The sequence below is a fragment of the Centruroides sculpturatus genome, unplaced genomic scaffold, assembly GCF_000671375.1.
Source record: "Centruroides sculpturatus isolate CEXI.00-Female unplaced genomic scaffold, Cexi_2.0 scaffold2300, whole genome shotgun sequence".
NCBI classification, from domain to species: Eukaryota; Metazoa; Arthropoda; class Arachnida; order Scorpiones; family Buthidae; genus Centruroides; species Centruroides sculpturatus.
The window spans coordinates 24923-51388 of NW_019386449.1; the positions used below are offsets into that span (position 1 = coordinate 24923).

The following is a 26466-nucleotide window of genomic DNA, read 5'->3' on the forward strand; positions in this document are numbered from 1 at the left end:
AAAATCTATAATTTTTTTTTTTCCCCACTTCTTATTTATGTAATGAAATTTGCTTACAAAAAATATTCTAATTTGTAAACAGATTTATTATTAAATATTTTATAATTAATTCAGGCTTTGGATGGGTTGGAAATTTAAATCTCGATATGCTTTTAATGTTCGCCAAGGTCTTGTAATAATTGAGTTTTATGTCTCTTCTCGTGTATTCCGGAGCTGTTTACTAGAAATGTCTGGAATATAGTCTCGTATATGCGAGATATGTGTGAGAAGTAACCTTTTATCGGTTTCTAATGTGTCGAAAGGAAGAGTATTCTTTAAAGAAAGCCATTTAAATGCCCTGTTCGTAGTTTATATTATTATTATCGGGGTTGTCGAGAGTTTGTATGGGACCCGAGGATAGGGCGGTTCCGTCTACCCCGTAATGTGCCTTTTTTCTTTCGTTTTCTTTTGAACAAATGAAATGTTTGGAATGTTTCTTTACTAATAAAGATTTTATTCTTTGTTAGTAAGAATAACATTAATTATTGGGATAGGAACCACTAAGGGCAACTGTGTTTTCTCCAGGTCGGGGAAAATCCCCAGCTCCTCCCTCTTGATGGTCTTTAAGTTTTTTTCTCTGTGATCGAGGAAAACTTATTGTCTGTATCAGTTTTTCTTCGCATTATTTAATGTCACTTTTACTAACAAAAAATAAAATCTTTAACATTGCTATTTATTAATAAAGAAAAGCATTTTGTGCATATTTCATTTGTTCAAAAAAAAAGAAAAAAGGAGCTCCATACCAAGCTTTTGATAGCACTGATTATTGTCAGATCTCTGCATAATTGTGTCTTTAAACAGAATCAGAATTGTTGTGGCCTTAAGGCCCTTACTCTCTTTATATGCAAATACTGCCCAGAATGAATTGCTGTTTATTGAATTATCAACATAAAATTTCATTAACAAAGACATTAATAAATAATTAGAGTTTTAACATTTTTTAAAGTTAAAGAATTATAATACTCAAGAATTACTACTGTTTTATTTTATCTTATTTGATAAAATTCAAGTAATATTGAAATTCTCGTCAATGTTTGCTATTTTATATCAAGCATTTCGAGAACATATTTAAATTTTTAATGTATTTTTCTTAATAAGATAATATTTCAAGGCTAATTTGTTACGGTCTATTTATATTCTTTCAAATCAGAAATTATTATAAATTTTTGCATAATTTTCACATTTATACAATACCGTTAATCATGTTATAATATAATTTTTTTTCTGTACTTTCTGCTTAAATTTAAATATATACTTAAATGTTAAGTTGAATTAATTAGAATTTAGAGTAAATTATTTTTAAATTTAATTAATTTAAGGTGAAATTATAGAAATATTACTAAATTTAATGAATATTGTCATGAGGTTAATAATAATATTTTTTATTTATGTATTTAAAGAATAGTTTAATGTTTAGTTAATTATAATTACAAAGTTTTACTTGGATTTATTATTATTATTATTATTATTTTTTTTTTTTTATAAGAATTAATGCTCGGGTTTCGATTCCCAATCAATATTCAAAAGAAATCTAAATATTGATAAAGTAATTCATGAATCTTAAACTAATGGATCAATATCTGTGCGATGATGCAATTTGTAATGATTTTAAGGCCAAATTTTAAGATGTTCTTTGTATTTAATGGAAGTAAAATCTATATATTAAACTAAGAGCAATATTATATAACAATAATAATAATAATGATAATAACTTAAATCTATAATGAATATTGGATTTCATTCTCTTACAATGATGTCCTAAGTAATCTATTACGTAATAAAACAACATTAATGCATAATCGTTGGTATATATTTGCAAATAAAATTTTATAATGATAAAGTAACATTGTTTTCCTTTAATGGAAATCCAGAATGCTTGCATTTATACCCTTTTCTTTTAAATTAGATGATTTTAAGCTGAAATTAAAACAGTTTTTCTTTATTTTTACTTTCTAATAAAGGTATAAATTGCTGTTTATAATTATCTAGAGATAGATTTTTACGACATCGCATATGGTGCGGCAGTAAATTTCTGATTGGTTAATTATATAATTGGGAATAAATTTCTAGAAAGTACGGCATTTGACATAATTTATATTTTTTCAGTAATAAAATGCTATAGTGTATTTTTTATTAAATGTGAATTTTATATGAAAAGTATTCAATATTTTGCTTTGCTCTATGCAAATTTGAAAGTCATAAATGAAAGAAAGGTGTCTAGAATTATATAAATGAGTTTTCCTTCCTTCAAAGTACTTGTGCTAATATGTAAATATAGAAGTTTTATAATGTAGAATAATGATATATATATACATTCTTAAGATATGCCGTTAGAAAAGGAGGCCAACGTATAATACCGACGGCAACTTTGGCTATTCTTATCCCGATTAATTTGCAGTCCAAAGTAAAATAAGAACTAGAACGTTCTCTCCATAGATTATTAAAGGCAAATTGATGAAAATCGGAACTTACGTTACTATTTTTATTGTACGAAGTTACCCTGTAAGTGAACGTAGTTAAAATATTTAATTTACTTTTATAGGAATTCTGTTATTGTCCACATGCTACAATTAAATGGCTTGAGTTAAAAGATAATTATGGAAATTTTGTGTAAATTTTTAAAAAAATAAATAAAAACATGCAGAAAGGAAAATTGCTGTTATAAATTATAGCTATTATGAATTACCATGGAAATTTCTACTTTTGTTTCTATAGTTAATAGTTATTATTGTCAGTCATTGTCTTTGCTGAACATTGAGCTACAGTTTATATTGTTATTCATTTAAATTTTATAGAATTTAAAGTAATTTTCAAAAAGTTTATACTTATAAATATTAAATGTTGTCAATAATAATTACATATTATTTAAATGATGAATTAATAAAATGCTGTAACTTTTCAAAATGTATTTTCAATTGTATAAATGAAAACTATCCTTATGAAATTTATAAAATTACAAGAAAAATATGCTTTATTGGAATGAAAATCTTAAAATCTTTAGAATCCAAGACTTGCATTCAGATTTTAATGATTTCATTCTAAGTCCCAAAGGCAAGTCTTTGGTGCTTTACTTGGAATGTATCTTGAAGTGAATTCATCTTCAGGGCTTTACCTGGAATGTTTGCATACTAAAACATTTTAGGTAAAGCCCTGAAGATGTTTAACAGTTAAATGTATATATATATATTTTACTCTTTGGAACAATTTATACCCAGAAGATGAGTCAGCAAGGCTTGAAAGTTGCAAAGATCTCAAGATTTTTACTCTAATAAATTGTAATTTTCTTACAGTTAATAAAGTTATGACTGCAATCTCTCATTTTCTTATATACATTTTATTTTTTTATTATTATTAATGCTAAAATTAGAAGAAGGAAAGTGAAAATTAGAAATTTGTAATGAAAACTTTTTTCTCTGTAATATTTTAGGATCGTTATTTGTTCATACCGGAGTATGGTTTATTAAATGATCATGAATAATTATATTAAGAAAAAAAATGAATTGATTTGGTTGTTTGGATTACAAAAAACAAATCCTTTTTACAGGAGAATGATTTGATGAGACGGAATAGTGAGTAGAATCGACGCTGGTTTTAGAAAATGCAATCGATTGGATGACTTTCTCTTTAAGAAATGTGAACTATTCTACTTCATTATTCTACTTTACTATTCTCTTAATTATTTCTACATCATCACTCTATGCAGTCTATATTAATTTGGTATGTTTTTAAATTAGCTCACTTCTAAGCTTACTTTTATTTTTCCCCTTTTCCACTATTTCCTGCTGATGACACATTTCACATTTTGGAAATATACTGAAAAAAAGATAATTTTTAAAAATATTTAAAGTATTAATTTACTTGATTTTTAGGGTACTGTGTTGTTATTGCATTTATCAATATTTTCTTAATTATATTCATATAGCTTAAATTTTTTATTTTAATAGGAAATATAAATATTATCCTCACCAACCAATAATGGAGAAATATGAGAAGATATCTAAAATTGGTGAAGGCTCCTATGGAGTTGTGTTTAAATGTCGCAGGCGGGAAAATGGGCAAATTGTTGCTGTGAAAAAGTATGTTGAAACTGAAGACGATCCGCTCATTAAAAAAATCGCCATGCGTGAAATTCGTATGCTTAAAGTAAGCATTTTTTTAAATTTTCTTATATTTTTATCTTTCTGATTCAAGAAATTGCTTAAAATATGACATCTGTCTTATTGCTGTGTCTGTGAGAAATGTACTTTATCTGTGTCATTTGGATGCTATCTGTCATGTGATAAAGTGGCCTAACTACTCGATTTTACATTGATTAATTATGTAATATTTATTGTAGGACATATGTTATTTGAAGTATTGTATAAATAGAGCATATTAGTAGAAATTTAATATCTCTAAATGAACAAAAGCTCTATATATATTTGTACACTATTTTTTAAGTTATAAATATGATGAATTTTGTTTTTAGAAAAAGCAGATAAAAACATGAAGGTAATTTGATGAAATTAAAAAAAAAATCTATCTGTTTGAAAATATTCCTGTTATAATCATTCATATTATATATAGAAACTCGTAGAACTTGATCTTGTCGAAGTAAAGACAAGAAATTAATATTTATTAGCATATTTGAGGCAGAGCGTTAGTGAAGCCTTTGTATATGGTTTACGCAATTGAGTTCATTCCCAAAATTTTATTGGTCAATATTGACTAAACTTTGTCATTTTACATAACATGAACCAAGGAAATTTAAAATATAATAAAAATCAGGGCATCCGTGATTTCATTTTCAAAATACAGTGGAGTTAAAATGACAGTGTCAAAGGTTGCTAGTACAAGCATGTGCAATTTTTCTTCTTTTTTTTATGCCATAGGCTATGGTAGTGTCAAATTGTAGATTGCCCCAAAGCAATATTAATGACTCGATAGCGCTTTCAACTCAATTCTTTAGTTTGTGTTTAGACAGAAAAACTGCCTAGTTTCTGTTATTAAAACTGTTTTATACAGGTGATTACTTCAAAAATAAATCTACGTTTAAATTTTCACTGCTTCTTGATTAATTTATTGATTTTATTATTACTGTCACTATTCTTAACATTATGAATCACTTTAGTTTGACAGCCAGATGGCTGAGTAGTTAAGGTGGTACTACTGTGGATTGAAGAATTAAATGTATATGGGTTGATATATCATTCCTCACCACCTGGCCACCCTATTGTGGGTCTGGCCAAATTCATAATGGATTTGCTGAAAAGGCTCTCTTAATGTCTACAGAGCAGGAAGAGTTGAAAAATAATAACAATAATAATAATAATAATCACTTTAGTTGATTAAAAATGAATAGTATTTGAGGAATATAAAATTAATTTATTTGTAATAAAGTAATAATTATCTTTTAAAGCAATTAAAGCATGTGAATCTAGTCAACTTGATTGAAGTATTTCGAAGGAAAAGAAAACTTCATCTTGTCTTTGAATATTGCGATCATACTGTTTTAGATATCTTAGAAAAACATACTAATGGGTAAGTGTTATAAGGTTTTATATTTAATCGATTAAGCAAAAATGTTTAATAAATAATTATTATAGTGTTCCAGACCACATGACAAAACGAATTATATGGCAAACATTGCAAGCAATTAACTTCTGTCACATGCATAATGTAAGCATTATCAAGTCTTGTTATTTCTCTGTTATGAATTACTCACTAAAAAACAATCTTAAAATATAATTTAGTGTATACATCGGGATGTAAAACCAGAAAATATTTTGCTTACCAAAGAAGGAATTGTGAAGCTTTGTGATTTTGGATTTGCTAGAACTATGAGTATGTATAGTTTTATTTTATATTTATTTAGAATTTTACTTTTAAAGTTATTTAATATAATTTATATTATTTAGATCCAGGTGAAAAATATACTGATTATGTTGCCACCAGATGGTATCGAGCACCTGAACTTCTTGTCGGGGACACTCAGTATGGTCCTGCTGTAGATGTTTGGGCAATAGGCTGTGTAACAGCAGAATTAATGAAAGGTGAAGCTCTTTGGCCAGGAAAATCAGATGTTGATCAATTATATCTTATCTGCAAAACTCTGGGTATGTTTTAAGTTACTTTTACTGTTTTAAGTTACTTTAAGTAATACAATATTAGATCTCTACTGATATAAATGTATATATCAGTATAGATTTGATATTATATTACTTAAAAAATTATATGATATATAAGTCTTACACAATGTAATAAAAACAAAATTATGGCAGGACAATTAGTTTTGCGATTTGACTAACTTTTATTTACAGGTCTGCAATTTTAAAATTGCAGACCTGTAAATTCCCACTGTTGACCATCCTTTCATAATCCTGAGAACAAAGTTAGATGAAAACTGAGATCAGATATGGAAAGCTCAAATCAGTTTTGAAATTAAAATATGATTATAAGTTGCAGCACAACATTACAATGATATTACAATCAATATTTAAGACTTTTTTTACAAATAAGCTTTCTTTTATAGGAAATCTTATTCCCAGACACATACAAATATTCAAATCTAATGATTTCTTCTCCGGAGTTAACATTCCAGAACCTGATTCGAGAGTAAATATGAAAATATATATGTGTGTGTATTTATGTATTTTAATTTAAATTATATAAATACTTTGGATTTTTAGGAAAGTTTGGAAAGCAAAATGCCTCCTTCAGTGAATGAGCAAGGACTGGATTTCTTAAAGGTAAAAGTGAATTAAATATCTTTTGTATTTATTTATAAACATAACATTTTTTTGTTTAAGTTTGTAGTCTTGAAATCATAAAAATATGTTTCTATCAAAATTCCAGAGATGTTTAGATAAAGATCCGCAAATGAGGTATACGTGTGAACAGTTACTTAAACATTCTTATTTTGATAATGCAAATATAAGTGATCTAGAGCCAGAAATCATGCAAAGTAGAATCAGAAGAGAAAAGGTAAATATATTTTAATACAACTAACTTTAAAATTAATTATTGAATTTTAAACTACATTTTATGGGAAAAAAAGCGACATTTTTTGCAGAGTGGTCTTCAGCCCATACTTCCTCAGTTATCGAATTTTCCTGGTGCATTAGCAACACCAGAAAGGAATGCTCATTTACATTCACGAACGCTCCGTAAATACGATCCACTTCCTAATATATGACAAAGCGGACAATTGAGAAATGGTACTTACAAGAAGGAATCTACCTTAGTACCACACCATCGTTACAGATGATGATGGAACTGTAAAAAAAAACTAACATAAACTGTATATGCACCAACTGATAGTTTTTGCATATTTGTTAATGCTTCCTCTGCTCTTATTTTCTTCCTGTTGTCATCATTTGCAAAGAATCATCATACATATTTATTTATTAGAAGTAATAGAATCTTAATATAAACATGATTTTTGAATGTTTGATTTCATGTGTATTTCAGATTTGATTTTCTACATACTTTATTACGGTATAAAATTTTTTATCTAAGTTTGCAGTATTTTTAACATTGCTATGTTAAATGATAATTGCTCAAGATAGTTAATTATACATATCAATTGTTTATAAAAAAAACAGCATGTATATATGCATTTTATGTATAATTAAATATGTACATTAAAAATTTTTCTTTCAATATTTTAAAATATTATATAGATCTCAGGTTGGATTATGTTCTACTAAAACATAATAAAAAGAGATAAATTTACATTGCAGCTGCAACATTAGTAGTGAATTGCTACAGCATATGGCTATAATATTTAAGCACTTAGTCATTAAAATTTATTATTTAATGTAAAGAAACATTGTAGAATTTAACTCTAAAGAATTGTATAATACAAGTTTTATTAACACATACAAAATACAGACACAATACCAATAAAATTAAATATTTACAGTTCAGTTGTATTAAAATTACACATATTTACAGTTTCTTACATTCGTTTTTGTTTTTGTATAAACAATTTAAATTATTATACAAAATTTAAAACCTAAACTTTTAATATTTTTTATTAATTTTAACAGCTTAGATTTATTTAAATATCATTAACACATTATGTACAAGAATATTTTATTTTGAATTCAGCATTTGGGTGCATTGTGACATTGCCTACACATCAAAGAACAAAGAAAAAAGCTGTTTTTACACAACAGCCCATTATTGCTGTATGACACTTTTATCTCCGTAAGAATCGTACTGATTTATCAGCACCGACGCCTTTATTTGATCGGTAGTTTGCGGCATAAGATACCTCTGATACTTATCACTAGACTGTAAAGGTAGTCTCATTTGTTCCGGATCGTCCGTAATCTCATCACCTTTCTTCAAGAATAATAATCCTAGATTAAGCTGCGGAATCTCGGCTACCAGACTGAGGAACATTACCATAAAAGTCAAACCCACCAAAAGATAAACTGAAAATAAAAGTCATGTTTACGCAATGTAATCTCTAGTAAACGGAAACACAGACTACTAAACTCACCTGAAGTGAAAACTTTGTATAGATTATTGTAATCTAATCCTAGACTTTCACCGGGAACCAAGTCTCCCAATCCAATAGTAGTGAGGGATATGTAACAGAAGTAGAAACTATCAAGAAAATCCCAGTTGGGTTCTAGATAAGTAAACAGTACAGATGGAAGAATGAAAAGGAATGCCACAATTAGGGTCTGTGGAAGAGAAAAATCATTTCAGAACCTTCCTCTCTCGCTTTCACTTTCAGATTTTTAGGTTTAACTCACCCCAATTACAATGAGATGAAGGAACTGGATGAAGAAAGGTCTCATAATTAAGTGTAGAGCATCAAACATCAATCTTAACAGCATTAGAACCGGTAGCATCAGTCGCTCCGCAAATGCCGCCAGTAAGATGAGCGTTAATGGAATTCCAAAAACGGAATATAAAATTGTAAATCCTTTACCAAAATTTGATAATGGCGTAACATGGCCATAACCTGGAATAAACAATTAAGAATCATTATAATATACAATATAGTTTATTAATTTAAATATAAAATCTACATTTCAAAAATTAAGCTTCAAAGACATTTCGTAAAATTGGTGAATATTTCGAAATTTCCTTCATATTGGTAAATTCGCCAATAGCGTGATAGATTTTAAATTCGAATTTTTAAATCTACCAATAGCGTGGACGAAATTTCAAGTTCGAATTTAAACGTTCACATTTAAAAAAATACTCCCACGCTATTGGTAAATTTTAAAATTCAAATATTTTTTTGTTGATTTATTTAATTATAATTACTTAAATAAGATAAAAGTATTTTTTATTTATCAATTAAATCTAAATTTAGGTTATATTTACTTTTAAAACTTAAAAAAATAATAAGTCAACAGTTAAAAAATATATATAAAAATAAAAAAAGTTATAAAAATCATAGACATCGAAACAAATATTTACCAATTGTAGTAATAAGAGTAGTAGCAAAAAATATCGATTCGCCGAAATCCCATTTATTTCTGACGTCACTGACATTCTGTATGACGACTATCCCTTGATCTCTAGCGTTAACAACCGAAACTATAAGATGTTCGAGAGCTTCCTCTATTTAAAAAAAAATATATATTATTTAATTCAATTTATAATCTTATCTATTAACAGTATTTTATTTAATAAAAAAAATTATATATATAAAATTAGAACAGGTTAATCGAGAAGGTGCAACGACTGGTCATTATCCTTTCCTCCTCTTCTCCTATTCTCTCCGTAGAGCCAAGTGAGTAATGATAAGAAACGAAGGACAAAGAACGAGAGCGCGTTAAATCCTTTATTTATTTATCCGATTTTTTTTAAAAATCGAATGTTCGTGCCGGTACACGAAGCATGATCGGTCCATAGATCAGCGGTTACACACCATCAGTACAGACGTATAGCGAAGTTTTGCACAATTCATAGATATCGATGCGAAATCGCCACTTTCGTCTGGTGTCTTGTGACATTTTTTATCTTCGATTTTAATGAATTTTTATGGCGATTATTTAGTTTTTTTTTTAACACTTTTAACATATCTGTACTTTGCTTTGGGGAGTTTTCTCCATTTTGCGCTACTTTCTCTAACGGGGTTTCCATTTTTTATGCCAGGGTGTAACTTCTTTCCTCTTTTGTTGACGTATGTATATATAAGGTTTATTTCTGTGGTTTATTAATTAATACTCAAAAACTGTGGGAAACGACATCAAAAATGGATGTTGTTTGGAGGTTATTTTGTATTCATTTCTTTCCTTAAAACGTGACTTCTGTTTAGAGGTGACCGTTGTTGTTGATGCCGGCTATTTATATTTATGAGGAAATTCTACGTTTCTATAGGGTGTTTTCAATACCCGCTTCCCAGTACTGCTATAAATACACGTGTACAACCTTAAAGTACTGAAAGTAATTTGTGTAGAGATCTCATAACAGTAAAAAGAAACCAGGAGGGGAAGTCATTCTATAGGATTTCTATAGAGATCACAATAGCTGTATCTCCCTTATTTAAATTACGGGAAAATTATATATTTATATAATTGGATAATACAGGAAAACGGGAGCATTGACACTGTTTCTAGTGTATAAAACCGAAGCCAAACCAGAAATTTAACTTGTTTTATTTGTTCTGATACGGAAGCCATTTTGAATTTTCACCGCCGTACTAATTATAATTAACTACGAAACTTTATATACAAAGCTCCTATTGAAGGAGAGAGTCTTTTATATTAAGCACCATAGCTCTATAACATAAACAGGAACTATGCCCCTTCTATAAATAGATCATCTGTGCCTTCAAATCGGAATTACATTACAGACAATGCACAAATATGCCTTCACTTGGCATATTTACGAACTAATTTCTTTATTTTTTCAATTATACACAGCTGAAACTATATTTACTATATAGCCGTTTTATAATAGCTATTAATTAGATAAACTCACACAGTTTTATCTCAACTTGTATAACACTTCCTCTTAGATAAAACTTCCTGCCTTTGTGATCAAATATAGAAAAAAAAATTAACGTTTAAATTAAACGTTAAACAAAATAAATATACTATTAAGCCCCAGAATTTATTTAAAAAATGATATAAACTATTTATTATATCTTGATACGAGTTATTTACGTTTCGTAATATAAAGTTGAAGGTTTGTTACAGTTTGGAGGGCGAGGTTCGTTCGCTATCCTCACTCTTCCAAAGTAAAAACCGTGACACGCTTTCCTTTATGGCCATAGTTTACAAAATAATTAGGTCGAATAACATAAATTTAATAAATATTTTGTAAATTATAAAGTTTATTTATAGATTTTTATGTAAACTTGGAGTAATTTCTTGTATATTTGTCTCTAGATAAGATTTAGAAAGGTCATTTGGCTCTGAGTGAGCTGTCATTGAGTCAAATGTCTCTTATAGAGAGAAACGATCCGTTTTGACTTTCTCGTTAAGCCAAATGATTTTATTTGAACGTCTAAAGTAGAGCCAAATGACTCACCGAACATCTATCGTTTAACTAAATCAGTACTTCTCATAGACAAATGATCTGCTTTGAATCTCATTGAGCCACGATTCTCTGAACGCCTCTCGTAGAGTTAAGTGATGATTGAAAAGCCTATTATTAAACCTTAATATCCCACGGATCAATATTGTTAATGGAAAAAAATGCTGGTGAATCCGTGTTCGGGCTCTCCGACATTAAACCAGATTCGAACCTACAGTATTATCACCTTAATTGATACCTCAGTTGAAATTCTAGATAAGGTTATTGCTTTATCATCATTAATTTATGATAAAGTATCAAAATTTTATAACTCAATTGAATCATTTCCATAAATGGCTCTCGTAACGTGTTCAATTTAAAAATAAAAAAACCAAATTAACAGTTACGGATTCGCATCCCTGCAATATGCTACCCAACAAAACGTTATCTGACTGTTCATTCAGCGATGATACCGGCTCTGGCCGGTTTGTCATCTCTACTATAGTAACAAATTAGGCTGAAAATTAGTTGTTACGCAGTGTTACTTACCCGTTACGCAGGGATGTTTGCTGGCGAATTCGTTCCTCAAAGTTAACAACGATTGTTTGAGTTGGATCTCGACGGGCCCTTCGCTCTTCATGAAAATGGCTCCACCGATTATTAAATACAACACATAGAAAACTGTGAGTAATAAGAGTAACGCGTTACTTCTTCTGATACAGAATATTCGTTTCTCGTGAGCCCTGTTATGACTCTCGATCATTTTCGATCCGGTTTAATCTAGAACGGGCACATCTCGGTGCTGAAATAGTATGTGCTCGATCTGTGATCGATGACGTTCACCTCGCCTCACTGCGCCTGTTCGCTCTTATCGCTACTTTTCATTTTGTAAACGAAACCTCGTTTTATAATTTTTTATTTTTAAATAAGGCTCCTTACATTAAGGCTAACTCGAGGAGTTAATTAATACGGTACTTTATATCATCGTTCTCCTTCCTCTTCCGGCCAGCAAGATACAAAACATCTTAATGTATAACGCCTGCTCTAGCCTGTCTCCAGCCTTAATAAACTACCAGCTTTTACTAAATAAAAGGAGCTCCGTTACGGAATATAATTCGCTTTGTTGTGACTAATTTCAATCTGTAACGCCTTACTTAGCCTTATTATCCGTTACAGGCTTATTCCCAACTTGAGCCTTCGCTAAACATCTAAAAAACACGATAGATGTTGGTTTTTTCTCCAGGCTCTTAATCAATCTATAACAATGCCTTAAATAAAGGTAAATTTACAGTTGAAGCCTGTTTAGAGCTTTATTTCTTACAGGTTCTTCAATATTAGCCTTCTTAATAATAATAACAATAAAGTTAATATAAATTTTCAACCTTTTAATTCAATTTAAGCCGGCCAGAACTGGCTGCCGACGAAGGAGCGTTTAGAATTAGGTTCTCGGATATCTAATCGCCTGACCTTGACACATTATCCATTTCTATTTGCCGGCCAGCTGTCCGTCCGTAGTACGAAAAATTAAGGTTAGTGTGCCTTAATTACGATATGAACGTGCTTCTTAAGATCTGGGCACCAGAAATGCCAGGCCAATAAAGTTAATCCTTATAAACATTTGGCTCGAATTTGCAGCGCGTTACCATATATATATTAGGTCCATGTTTCGGTATTTCTGATTATTTATTACCCGAAAATACAGATTATTGAAGAAAGTTGTCGCTTAGAAAATTGAAAGATTTCACTTTAAATTTATACCTTTTTTTTAAAGGGAAAGAAGGTCGATGTTCAAGGTCTCGCCAACGACCTTGAAGATGGAGCCTGCAAGAACTCGAATTTCTAGCGAGAAATATCCTCTTTGGTTTTTTATTTTTATTTTTAAATATAAAAAAAAATTACTCTCGAGTAATTCGATGTATTTTCTTAAGGGAATTGAATAAATAAAAATCTAAACGCGCCATATTTATTCTCGATAATCGGAACGAGATCAAAAGAAAATGGTGCGAGTGCTCGTGATGTTCAAAGATTTTCAATTCGGAGACGAGATAAATATAATTAAACGTTGTTATCGCTTACACGGAATAAGGATAAATTGACTTAATATATATATATATATATAATGATAATTAGATAGAAACTTTCTGAGTGATAATTAAAGCCAATGTCAAACGTAATTATCTAACTTAAAAATTCGGATGAATTTAACGTTAAGTGGATCAAACGATAATTTCTAAAAGACATTTTCTGTCGTGCAACAAGACGGATGATTCTAATGAAAGTTTATTTTAGATTTCACAATGAAGATATTTTCTTTTTATTTTACTATCGATTCGTTCGTTCTTGAAAAGTTTTATTTATATTTTTAAATTCTGTGACGTATTTCCAACTTTTTTTTTGGTCAGCTGGCAACACTTAAATTAACGATACGTAATTGATTATTTTGTTTCTCTTTTTTTTTTACACGTGTTCGACACGTGGGTTGTTTATTTACATTTAAGATAATTAGTATTTACGTAATTTAATCGTTTAATTATATTTCATTCGAGAATTTATTATCGTAAATTTAAATTTTTTGATTTCGCGAAACGAAACCGGTTCTTAAAACTGACTTAAATAAAATAAATTTTAAATTTTCTTTAAAATGTGAAATTGGCAGCACTTAAATGAAAGTCGTGTAATTGATTATTTTTGTTTTTTTTTTTTACACATGTTCGGCACGTGTATTGTTTATTTACGAAATGGTATTCGATGATTACGTAATTAAATTGTTTAAAATACTTTTCGTCAATCATTTTCTAAATCTAAAGTTTAAATTTTTAAACTTTTTTTTTCAAATGAAATTAATGAGATTTGAGGGGGAATTATTTAAATTTATATTCAAATTTTCGCAATATTTTTAAAATTTATAAGCTGGCAACATGACTTTTTTATTTCGATTTTCGTAGTTACGTATTCAGGGTTATTTAAAACAATGTTTTTCGCGGATAAATGATCTAATTCTAACAATTTCCAAAAATAATGTAACAAAGTTTAAAGTCTACGGAATTATTTAATTGTTCATTCAACTCCGTAAACGAGCAGTTATCATCTTTAATCTTGACAGATTAAAAAACAACAAATCTTCCAGTTATATTTTTAGATACAGAAACGCCATCGGTTATTTACGAAATTTTTAACGATTTCACGATCGAAGACTTCGAATCTGTCGAAAGCCGATTGTGACGAAATCTTAAATACCGTGACGTCATAAAGCGAAAACGTCGGTTCACGCGGTTTCGGTCCAATGTATTGTTCTAATTATATTTAAATTTAAAACCGAGAACGCGATTGGATGATTTCAATGTAAATTTATTCAACCGCAGAGCAATTTCGACATTAAAATAGCGTCTTAACTTCGTCTCCGATGAAATATTTCGTAATACACCAATTATAAAATATCTACAAATAAGTGTGGTTTGAAAACAGGAAGTGACGTCAGTACTATCTTCCGATTTTCAAAAACCAAACTAACAGCCAACAGGTGGCGCTTATTTAAACCTTAATCTTTGAAAACAAAAATCTCCACGGCGCCATCTATTAACGTATACGCGAACTAAGTAGGTTAAATACAGATGAGTTATCTATTTTTACAATATCCGCCGTTTGGAACAAATAAACACGTCTGGACGGATGTTGGGCAGGATTAAAAATATATTTTCCGGTTTGACGCACAAACGATTGTGGAAGGCAAAGATAATCGGTCCTCTTGCATCCTTCAATGGATTTCCATCTTAGTTCCCTGTAACTCGTCGAGATGCACACTACTGGAGATGAATGTGGGGCTGTAAGTAGTGTTTCCTCTTGCTTTATGTGTAGCTTTAATGTGTAAATAAAACTAAATTTGTTTGTACAGTATAATCTGAACTGTGTGTGATAAGTCAAAACGTTAGTTAACATTATGTCTGTGGTAGTTATTTATGTAAGTTAGATTTGTATGTATTTAAAATTAAACTAATCCAAATAATCGTTTGCCAAAACAGATGACTGTGGGAGGCTCTCGGGATGCAAAGAGCAGAGAGATCGCGGTGGATCTGTCACGGGATGAGAGCAACGGCGGTCCTCTTACGGGAAGGCAGGTGGTCAGGGTTTACGAGAGGCGCCCCTGCTCCTGCCTGCAGGAGGGCACGGAGTGCAAGTGCGGTACGGGTTCCAAGTCCAAGCTGAGCGTGCGGCTTGAGCCGTGGGCCGGATACAAGACGTTTCTCATGAGCAGCCTTCTGGTGGTGATGGTGGTCTGGGTGGTGATCTTTGTGACTCTGATGTGGAGAAGCTCCTTCTGATGCCAATGCACAATGGTGTATTGGCTTTTGGAATGTGAGAGTCTCTTTTTTTTTTTATCTTGATTTTTACAAATCCTTTTATGTAGAAAAGAAATTTAAAATATGAAAATCAAATTGTTAAGTTTCCAGTAATTGCATTACTTTATTATTTTTTTAATAGCTGTATATTACAGTGTATTACAGTTTAAAAACTAGTTGTGCAACACAGCATTATACAAACAATATTTTTAATATTTTTTTTACCATTTTTGAATTTTGTAAACTGACAATTATCCAAAAAATTAACAATTCCAATTCGCTAAGTTTTAAAAATGACAAGACATAAGTAATGCTACAATAAAATCTGTTTGAATGCCAAGAGATTAATTACACATTTTCTCTGGAGTTCAAGATGTGCAATCACAAAAAAAATTTCAATGGATCTTTTTTTCCTGTCTTTTTTTTCTTTTATATATTTATATATATAATCCTCCAAGTGGCGCGATACAGATGATATATAATAATTAAAAAAAATGTATACACCATCCCATACAAGGAAACATTCGGCTACTTGAAACTTTATTAGTTCACACTGAAAGAGAAACTATACATCAGGTAAATCTGTTCAATTTATTTGCTTAGATCCCCCCTTCCACAATACAACTTGTAAAAGAAAACAAAGTTAAGTGTAAAAATTTGGTTACTGTCAAAACACTGATGATAGAATGACCTTTACATATTTACTTATATATATATTTTGGTTTATATATATAATCTGTGATGTATTGAATTCAATATCAATTAAGACGACATGCGCTTCTCCTCAGCTGCTTCAAGTCGCGGCCCCATGCACGGTACTTTTACCTATAGTTTTTTTTTGTTTGTTTTTTCCACTTGTTTCATAGCCCACGAGACAAGGGCATATGGGGTAGACATCACGAATCCTTCCCGACGGAGACTGCTTGGTTGTCAACGTTATACTTACAGCATCTTGGTCTTATTTTGCCTCTGTTCCAGCAGAGGGTTTTTTAAAACATTGTAAGCTAGGAAGGATTTGGATTCACCCGCTGTTTCGATTTCTGTATTTTTTATTTCACTTTAGATCGAGCGGGATGGAATTCTTTGGCTTGTTGGAATCCGTTTTTCTCAAGATGTCTCCACCTTGCAGTCTCTATAAATACAATAAAAAAATACATACGGAAAAGTGAGCATGTTATAGTTTCATATGGGATGTGAGGAGTTGTTTAAAGCTGCTTTACGATCTTGTTGATCTACAACAACAGTTCAAAATTAATTTAACATTGAATAATACCCCTCACAAATATAATGTAAAGAAATTAGAGCTTAGATGAGTTAGGATACCAGGCGTAACGATTTTTCCTGCACTGTAAATGCCCAGAAAATTTAAATCGTTCACTTTATATCTCCAACTCATACTAACATCATTTCCTGGAGCAGCATCTAAAACATAAGTACATATATAAAATCTTATTCATACAAATTCAGTTTGAGTTAAGCCCGCAATTCTGTCCGTCACAAAATCAGGAGCCATAACAAACACATTCAAAAAGGGAGGAATACAAACAGATACAACTGTCCTCATTGGATAATTATATTTTTAATAGCATATTATAGCAGGCTTTACTCATACAAAATATGATGTTTTAAAATTTAATATAAAAGAATAGAAGGATAATGATAAATTTTGATACTTATATCTTCCACAATTACATGAAATGTTGCAATAAATTCCATTTTGGAGGAGTTAATTAATTTATAAACTCACTTACCTTTCTGTCTGAAATTACACTCGAAACCGACTGATGATTATGGATATTTGAATTACTGTTCTGTTAACAGAAAGGAAAAGAAATAAAAAAAAACAAAAAAAACAAGAATTGGTAAAAAAAACGAACATTTATTTAATTGTACAAAAATTACAAAATCACAGTTATACTTCATTTTGCTCTACACTGATGTTAGAGGACCGACTTGTATCATCAAATTCTGTTAGCGTTCTTTCTGGAGGTGGATTGCACTCTGATGTAGTAATTGATACATCCATTGTACTCATCTAGATAACGTAAATCACAATAATTATTTTCTATTTATTTTAAATTAAATTTTTGTTATAGACTCGTTTTGTACCTGTGAGTCATTAGTTGTATCTTCAGAGTCCTCATTTGTCTTCTCTAAAAAAGGCAATCTTACATCAGACTGATTTGATGCAATTCCAAATGACGCAAAAGATGAAGGCGTGCTGGTTTCGCTACATCGCGATCGTTTCACTTCTATTTCACCATCACCAGAGTCTCTTCTTCTTTTATGAGGTGATGTAGAATCTTCCTAAAAAATTAAATAAATCAAAGTTAGAATCATAATATATAAAATATATACAAAATATTTTACAAAATTAGTTGAAATTACCTTATCATATTTGTTTCCGGGAAGTGATGCATTACTGTCCGAAGACATGATACTTGAATTCAAATTTGAATTTGTTTTTCTATCTGAATAAGTAGGTGTTGTGCCAGGACTACTTTGAGGGGTTGAATTTGGCGTGGCACTCTAAATTAAAATAATAATTTGATTAATTAATAATGCATTCATATTTGATTAATCAACCATGCATAAAATAATGAATTAATTTCATTTATAAAATCAATGTCTTACTGATCTCTCCTTTTTCTTATGCATGTTTAAAATACTTGGTGGCAAATATTTACTCAATTCTTTCCTTCTTACATGTTTTGCTTCAATTCTCATACCAGTTTTAAAGGTAAAGTTGGTCAAAGCTTGATGAGTTACTATGTAAGAAAAAGAAAAACCTGTCAGTAATATTCATGTTTTTAAAATATTTTTATTAATTAATAATTCTAATTTGCTAACTTTTAGAAACTGATGAAACAAATACTGCTATAATAAAATCTAAATGCTCTCAAGAAATTAATTACAAACTGTCCCATAAAAATCCAACTTAATTTTTCAAACCAATATTCCTAGTTTGTACACTTTATATCCTTCATAATTTTTGAAGTGTTCATTTTTTACAGAAAATGTACTGTATGTTTATAATACTGTTGCTTATTAGTTTTAAAAATCCAAATGTTTATGTTATTGTCAAATTCAACTTACCGGTATTAGTGAACAACTGAATATCCGAAGTGAGATCAATGTTAACACTCTCAACAGTTTTAAACTTCAAACCAATAAACCACATGGATTGGATTTCATTTCTATTAATTATAACATTAGACAATTAGTATGTTATTTTTAACAAATAAATAAATGAATGCGCAAAAAAAATTTAAATAATGACTTACGGATCTTGTTCTATTGGAGTAAAAGACTCTGGATTTACGTGAGCTAATTCTATACAGGAATGACGTTCAAGATTTCCTATTAGTAATCTGATTTTAGACTCAATTAAACCATACCTGTAAAATTTAATGGAGATTTATTATTACAAATTTCTTAAATAAATAAAACTATCAACTTAAAAAAACAAACAAAGAAGAAATTTTAACTCACCATTCCAAATGATGCTCTTTAGAAGATGCTGTTACAATTAAAACAATAAAATGCCTGGAAAAAATTTATTTTATAAAGTTAATAACACATAAAGGAATGAAACTAGAAGTCCAGCCAAAACTTCCTACTACTAAAAATGTCTACTTACTTATATTTTCCAAAAAAATTAGGTGGTTCGAATAATTTACTCCAATCTGCTTTTCCCAATATGATATCATCAGAGATTGCTAATCCCGTTCTATAAGCTTCACTCATGACCATTCTAGTAGATAAAGACACATTAAAGGTAGAATTCTGATGGGGATAGGCTGGTGTTATTATAGGCATAAGATGAAACCTATCCGAAACATTTACCTAGGAAAAAACAATTTTTATTTTTATAATTAATTTATTACAGGTAGAAACTAAAAAGTTATCTAATAAGCTGTAAAACTACTTACTCTTGGATCCCAAACAGAAAATCCTAACTTAGCTTCTTCGGGTTGTTTTAAAAGAACGGGTTTTGGCCAAGGCCTGAAATTTTAAAAAATTTTAATTTAATTTTTGTAAATATTAAATATTTATCACTAATTTCACATTTTGGTTATAAAAACTATATAAATTATACTTACCATTGAGAAAAAACAAGAAAAAATTTATTAACTAATGTAGCTGCTACTGCATTTGGATATAACTGGCAAGTTCTTGCTACCAGCATTGCCCATGAAACACCTCCCAAATATCCTAGGACATTGGAATATACACCATGTTCTAAATAGAGAAGAAAAAATGGATCAGAAGTTAGAATATTTTGATAGAAAATTTTTGATTACTTTTTAAATATGAAAAAAACTTACTTTTGGCCCAAAGTTTAATGGCTCTCAATGCTAATTTAAAATTTTCTTTATTTGGTACCAAATGAAGAATTTCATCTGTCACTCTACATCCTATACAAAACAAATTAAATTTCTTTAAGTTATTACATAAAGTTTTGTGATTTTATTGAAAAATTATAGCAAATCTTCTTTAAAGTTACTATCTTAACAATATCCTAACACAGTAAAATTAATCTTACATTTTACTAAATAATATCATAAAAATTTTTATTTTTTTTTATAGAAAATTATATTCTGTTATATAATTTTTTTATCTGGAATTTTCCATGACAGCGTATTGGCAATTATATGTGCATGTGGTAAATATACAGATATATATAAAGTAACTATAATACTTTAATACCCTTCCATATTCCGAAACTGTGTTGTATCTTTATATCTGTTTAAAAACTGCAATGTAGCACAGTAATCAACACATGGCATAACTCATTCATTTATTCCAGCTTTTGTTGAACAAAAGCTGGAATAAATGAATGAGTTATGCCATGTGTTGATTACTGTGCTACATTGCAGTTTTTAAACAGACAACTTTAATACCCATAAAATTGCAATGCATAAATACATGCAGTTTTTCAAATGTTACAATATTTTTGTTATAACATCAAGAAAATGATCCTTATATGTTAACATACTTATTAATTTTTATTTGTTATAATAAAAGCATAACAATTCTTTTTAATGAAATAGATTATTTATTTAAAATCCAAAATCACAATGAGTAATTATTTATTGTGACATCATCACAATACTAAGCTGCAATTTTTAATCCTATTTTTGATTTATTTAAAATATTGGCTTGATTTTAATAGTGTCTTGCCCCTGTACATCATAGTTTTCCTGTTAACAATAAAGTCATGCCAGTCATCTATCTAACTCTGTTTAACAGAAAATTCTTGAAATGAAATAACTCGACTTCCAGTCCAAACCAGAAGTTCATACATAGTTAATTGGGGCCACCTTCCTCTAAACTTTCTATATCAGGTCTAGACTTTTGTCTATCTAACATTGTTCTTGAGATTAAGTAAGGAAGGACAGACAGAAGACAACAGTGAAAATTTATAGGTATACAGGGGAAAAATAGCCCAAAGTGCATATTCTTTGTATATAATTTAAAAGTTGTACAAAATAAAGTCTATCTTTTTCACCAAATGTGTTCCTGTATGATAAGTTCTATACAGTAGTTTTGTGCTTTTTTTTTCTCAAAGAACATAGAAAGAACAAGATGCAAGCAAGTATTATAGGTCTACAATCTTTTTCAAATTGCAACCCAATAATAATTACATGTATGTTATTATTTGACTATTTTGAGACACGAACTACACAGGAAATTGCTATCATTTATGATTATCATAATTGAACTTATATTAATCAATAAAAAGATGAAAACCATTAACTGTATGAAATAATTTCTAAATGTAATTAAATTTTTAAAGCCAAAAAATGCTTAGATAAATTTTATAAAATTAGCATACCATTTAAACTACGAACACATTTTGGATCTAAGTTTTTCAGAAGATTTACATCTCTTAATTCTTGTTCTTCAGATATATCTTTCAGTGCTAACCTTGCAAATAGCATATCCAACTGTAAAAATTTTTAAAAATATTTTATGAATAATTAAATAAATGTATTTTGTTTTCAAAACGAAATCATAAATATTTAAAGTACTATTTTTTCAATGTACATAAAGCTTTTATAAGAAATAGTTTTAAATAAAAAACATTTTTTTATTCAATATATAGCCATTACTTAGTTCTGAACTATTAGTAACTATTAATAATAAAAATTCTATATTAAATAATTTTATTCAACAAGTTATTTAATGTTTTAAATTTATATCAATATAATAGCTTTGATATACTTACTTCAATACCATCAAAGGTCATTTTGATTACTGGTACAAATGCATCTTCTACTGACTAAAAGTAAAGTTTTTATATAGATTAATAATTAAATTATAAAAGAAGACTAAATAAAATTACATAAGTTAACTTTAGTATAATTTAAAATAAATACACATATATTTTATAAACTTACTCTAAGGTCTTTTACTTCTGGCTGCTGTTTCAAAAGATCAACAAAACTACCAAAAAAGTCTGACCTATCAATATGCCTTGGCGCAATACATAGTGTGTCAATATCCGCACCTACAGAAAATGAACAAAACATTATATTTTTTCTCACATACATAAAGTATTTGTCAAAATTTTAAACTAAAGAAAGTTAATATCTATTACCTTTAGTATGAACTCCTAATCTGTAAGAACCAAAAGTACATATTTTTCCTCCGACCCTTTCAGCAACACTTGGTGGCATATTCTAAATTAACAAAAGTATGTTGTCAATTGTAATCATAAGTGATTTAAAATTTCAAATTGCAAGAAATGGTCTTTAAAAAAATCTTATCTTCAATATATTCTCTCTTACCTTTTTTATGCTTATGTCTTTGATCCACTGTTTAAACAATTCATTAATTTTGCTGAGAACTTCCATTCTATAAAGCAGATAAACAAATAGGTAAATGACATTATTTAAATTTCATATTAAAATTTTTTAAAATTCATATTAAATTTGAAATCTTACCTATGATCTAACTCCATATCAGATTCAAATAAGCCATACTGTTTTAGCGATTCTTCAAGTTCTTTAGTTCTCTGTATGTCAATTGGCTTTGGTCCTGCTGTACTGATGGGTGATGTAACTCCACATGTTTTTGTGCTACTGCAGCTACTACTACTACTACTGCTGCTGCTGCTGCTGGTGGTGGTGGTGCTGCTGCTGCAACTTCCACCACTACTAATACCACTGCTACTACTGCTACTGGATGTAGAATTTTTTGTTGAACTAGCATTATTATTTTCTTGATGGCGATTATTACTATTATTCTGCAAGTGTTGCAAGCTTTGACCAATTGCTGAATTGTTGGACCACTGACTGTAATTGAAAAAGTATTATATAGTAAAAATTAAAGGAAACTAGTATTCTGAAAAGAATATAATGCTATTACATTTAGAAATATACTACTGTATTCTACTACTATGACCAATGCCAAGAATTTGACATTTACTTCACATTTGGCTTAATGTAGATAAGTAAAATAGACTTTTAGCTTAATTTACAATATAATTATAATAGAAAACAAATTAAATTGTTCTAATACTTTATAAGTTGAATACTTTTTGAGTTAAACATGGTAATATTGCCTCTCTTTCTAACACTTACTATGCCAATTTGATGTTTGTAAATTGTAAAATATCTTCTGAAAGTTTTGAATGTGAATTGAATGGTTAATTATACAAAAAAAATTGTAAAAGCATATAAATTTATTTTGTTGTACTAGCAACATATTTTTTAATAGAAAAATGGGAATAAATGCTCAAGGACTAAAATTTTATCATTGTGTATTCTTTCATAACAGGAAATAGCAACAAAAAAAGATGAAGAAATATAAGATTTATGGAATTAAAGAAACACTAATTGAATAATATGCATTTAGCCTATTGGCTCAACTTGTACAATAACAATTGAATAATAAAATTTAAATATCAAAATTAAAATTATCATCTTAATTGTATCCAGGAGAATATTGTACTAGTTCTATTATTACTTTTCTCATTTTGAAAAACTGAAACTGACAAAAGTATTCTTTTGAATGCAAAATCAAAACACATAAATTACTATTGTTGTAATGTAATACAGTAAAATAATCTAAACTGTTTAAAAGTTGAAAGTGAGAATATTTAAATACAATGATACAAATGTGTGTGTATAATGATGTATATTATACACACATATTCTTATCATTGTAGTTAATAAGAGCACAAGAGTCAAACTACTTATATGGCATAACAGATAACTTCTCCATCAAAGTATTCAGATAATGTGTTGAGCATCAATAACTACCAAAAACATTTTAATTTTGAAAGAAAAGAGTTTTGGAGTTTCACAACTTGTGCTTAAATTATATATTTTTACATCTTGGACACTCTAACTCAAAAACTATTTGCTTTTTGACTTTATGTCTATGGAGATTTTTAGAGCACAATCACTCAACTACAAAATATCAAGGATTCACCATATCCACTAGGAATCATTTCCTGTAAGATCCTTTCTATTGAAACAAAACTGGTTTACAGTTGAACTTATAAGTTCAATGGCTGTACTCGTACATTGATTTCAGAATATTAAAATCAATACTCATATAGATAAAGGAAATTTTACAAAAATTTAATGTATAAATTATGGTAATAGCAGAATTGTTTTTAAATCACATTTAAATTTTTAACTCTCTCATTATTTTATTTCTTTAAATATTTAAAAATACACTTAGAAAACAGAAATAATCCAGATATATTTAAATTTATGTTTAATCTTACGCAATCTATGACATTATAAAAATTCCCATACTGAAGATTAATAATAATTTATTTATCTAACAAAAATATAAATGATAACAGTGAAAGATAGAGGATAAATTTGGCTGTTGATTTTTCTTAAGTCAAAACTCTTGAACATGAGTAAAAAAATTACATAAGCTTTGTAAAGTACATTTGGGATAATGGCATTTGGTGGAGATGGTTTGAATCATCGAGCCTATAATGTTTAATATTTGCAGACTCTACAAAGTTTTTAATGACATTTTTATCCTTGATAAGCCAAAATGTTTGAAAGTATGAGTATTAAAAATATTTCTAAGATTTTTAAGCTGAAAGTAACAGATTTTGACAGTTTGAGTAGTTTTCAAAAGGAATATTTATTAAATGAAGCAATACTCTACTATTGTAACAGTTAATATATATATATATATATATATATTACATATATATATTACAAATATATAATCTTTATAATATTTAGATTTTATCATCATCTCAAAAATCAATGTACGATAAATACTTTTATTATTACAAACAATTATGACTTCAGGGCTAATACTGTAAATGATAAAGAGCTTCAGACTTTTAAACTGTGTTATGTTTACTCTGGAATATATATCAGTAACACTACTTTATACAGTGATAAATAATTTTATTTACAGAAACACTTGGTTTTACAATTCACAACTTGTTTATGTGGAAATTTACTGTCAACACAACTTGGTTATTTTTTTCCTTCCTAAAATAAGTACAGCTATAATCAACCCATGCTTGTCAGCAATTACAAAATCTGAATCGAGGTTAAAATATACTGCAATGTAGAAATGTTGTAATCTTAATTACATTGAGGTTTCTATTTATTAGCATTTGACAGAATAAAAAATGTAAGAGAAATTACAAGGCTTACTGGTAAAGATCAGAAATTTAAACTAAAATTATAGGCAAAGAATTAAATAAACAGATAACAAATTAACTAAATGACTATTAATTAATTACACATTCTAAAATCCTTTACATATAAGAATTTGCTTCCTAATAGCTAAAAATTATCAGCTTCAATTTTTTGCTCATAGAATGACACATGCTTCTGTCAGATTTACTGATTTATGTAAGACAGACAGTTACTCAACAGATGACAAGTTATGTAGAATAGAGAAGAAAAACAAGCCAAATCGACTTCATATTAATTACTAATTAGTATAATTTAAATAAGCTGACAAGTTTTTTAGTAACAGGTAATTACTTTAATAGCTTTCCATACAATTAAACAAATTAATAATGCAATAAAAGACTTAAAAAATTTGTGTTTATTAAAATATTTCTAATTTATCTTTAAATGAGGTTGATCAATTTATTATAAAGTCTTTCAAGATTTTAAATCAAATTCAAAACAAAGTGTTTGTTATATCAGCATTTAATGATGGGAAAAAACCACACTGCCAATCTAATATTATGTTAAGACATTCTTAGCAATTCCAGATTTTTGAGTATGAATGTTCATGTTTTATGAATTTTAATGTGAATTTTTTTGAGTAAATATCCTGTAATCTTTATTATTTATGGTAATGCATGTTAATTGAAATTAAAAGAGCAGTTTCTATATAATACATATGAAACAAAATGAGGTTTGTTCAGCACTATAGAAAATATAATAATTACCTAGTACAGTACATGTATTGATTAATAAATAATTGTTAAATATATTAAGCTTTATATCTATGATTATTATGAAAAATGTTTAAATTCCTTTTAGGCATTTTTATACCTACACCATTTATATTCAAATGATGGTCTGACTTCCTATGTAAACAACTGCACCAAATCATGATTTAAATCAGGTATTCCCCAACTTTTTTGTCTGTCAACCCATTCACGGAT

General features: G+C 28.7%; 3 protein-coding genes across 4 annotated transcripts; 1 reads left to right on the forward strand and 2 right to left on the reverse strand.

The window, feature by feature from the left end:
• The first annotated feature begins 3655 nt into the window (after positions 1–3655).
• LOC111614999 (cyclin-dependent kinase-like 4) lies at positions 3656–7638 on the forward strand. 2 transcript variants are annotated; one of them, XM_023356370.1, is made up of 10 exons: positions 3656–3756; positions 3984–4182; positions 5438–5559; positions 5625–5697; positions 5772–5862; positions 5937–6134; positions 6551–6633; positions 6708–6767; positions 6874–7002; positions 7076–7638. In XM_023356370.1, the coding sequence occupies exons 1-10, from the start codon at positions 3737–3739 to the stop codon at positions 7211–7213; spliced, it is 1113 nt and encodes a 370-aa protein (XP_023212138.1). In that variant the 5' UTR covers positions 3656–3736; the 3' UTR covers positions 7214–7638. The 2 variants fall into 2 exon arrangements, with proteins under 2 accessions (XP_023212138.1, XP_023212139.1); XM_023356371.1 differs by having other exon boundaries at positions 7091–7635.
• A 397-nt stretch (positions 7639–8035) lies between these two features.
• Positions 8036–12417, reverse strand: LOC111615001 (potassium channel subfamily K member 6-like). The gene is made up of 5 exons (XM_023356372.1): positions 12058–12417; positions 9463–9606; positions 8787–8998; positions 8528–8714; positions 8036–8459 (listed from the first exon to the last, which is right to left on the reverse strand). Exons 1-5 carry the CDS (start codon positions 12269–12271, stop codon positions 8203–8205), a joined length of 1014 nt encoding a protein of 337 aa, XP_023212140.1. The 5' UTR covers positions 12272–12417; the 3' UTR covers positions 8036–8202.
• A 3951-nt stretch (positions 12418–16368) lies between these two features.
• Positions 16369–23157, reverse strand: LOC111615003 (poly(A) polymerase beta-like; the record flags this gene model as incomplete). The annotated part of the gene is made up of 19 exons (XM_023356379.1): positions 16369–16977; positions 17597–17656; positions 17764–17880; positions 17955–18152; positions 18234–18374; positions 18480–18613; positions 18942–19042; positions 19130–19243; positions 19338–19391; positions 19486–19691; positions 19778–19850; positions 19949–20087; positions 20174–20263; positions 21685–21796; positions 22078–22131; positions 22250–22359; positions 22450–22531; positions 22640–22706; positions 22796–23157. Coding segments are annotated over 19 exons (2292 nt in total), but the record flags the coding sequence as incomplete, so codon positions are not given.
• Positions 23158–26466: the final 3309 nt, after the last annotated feature.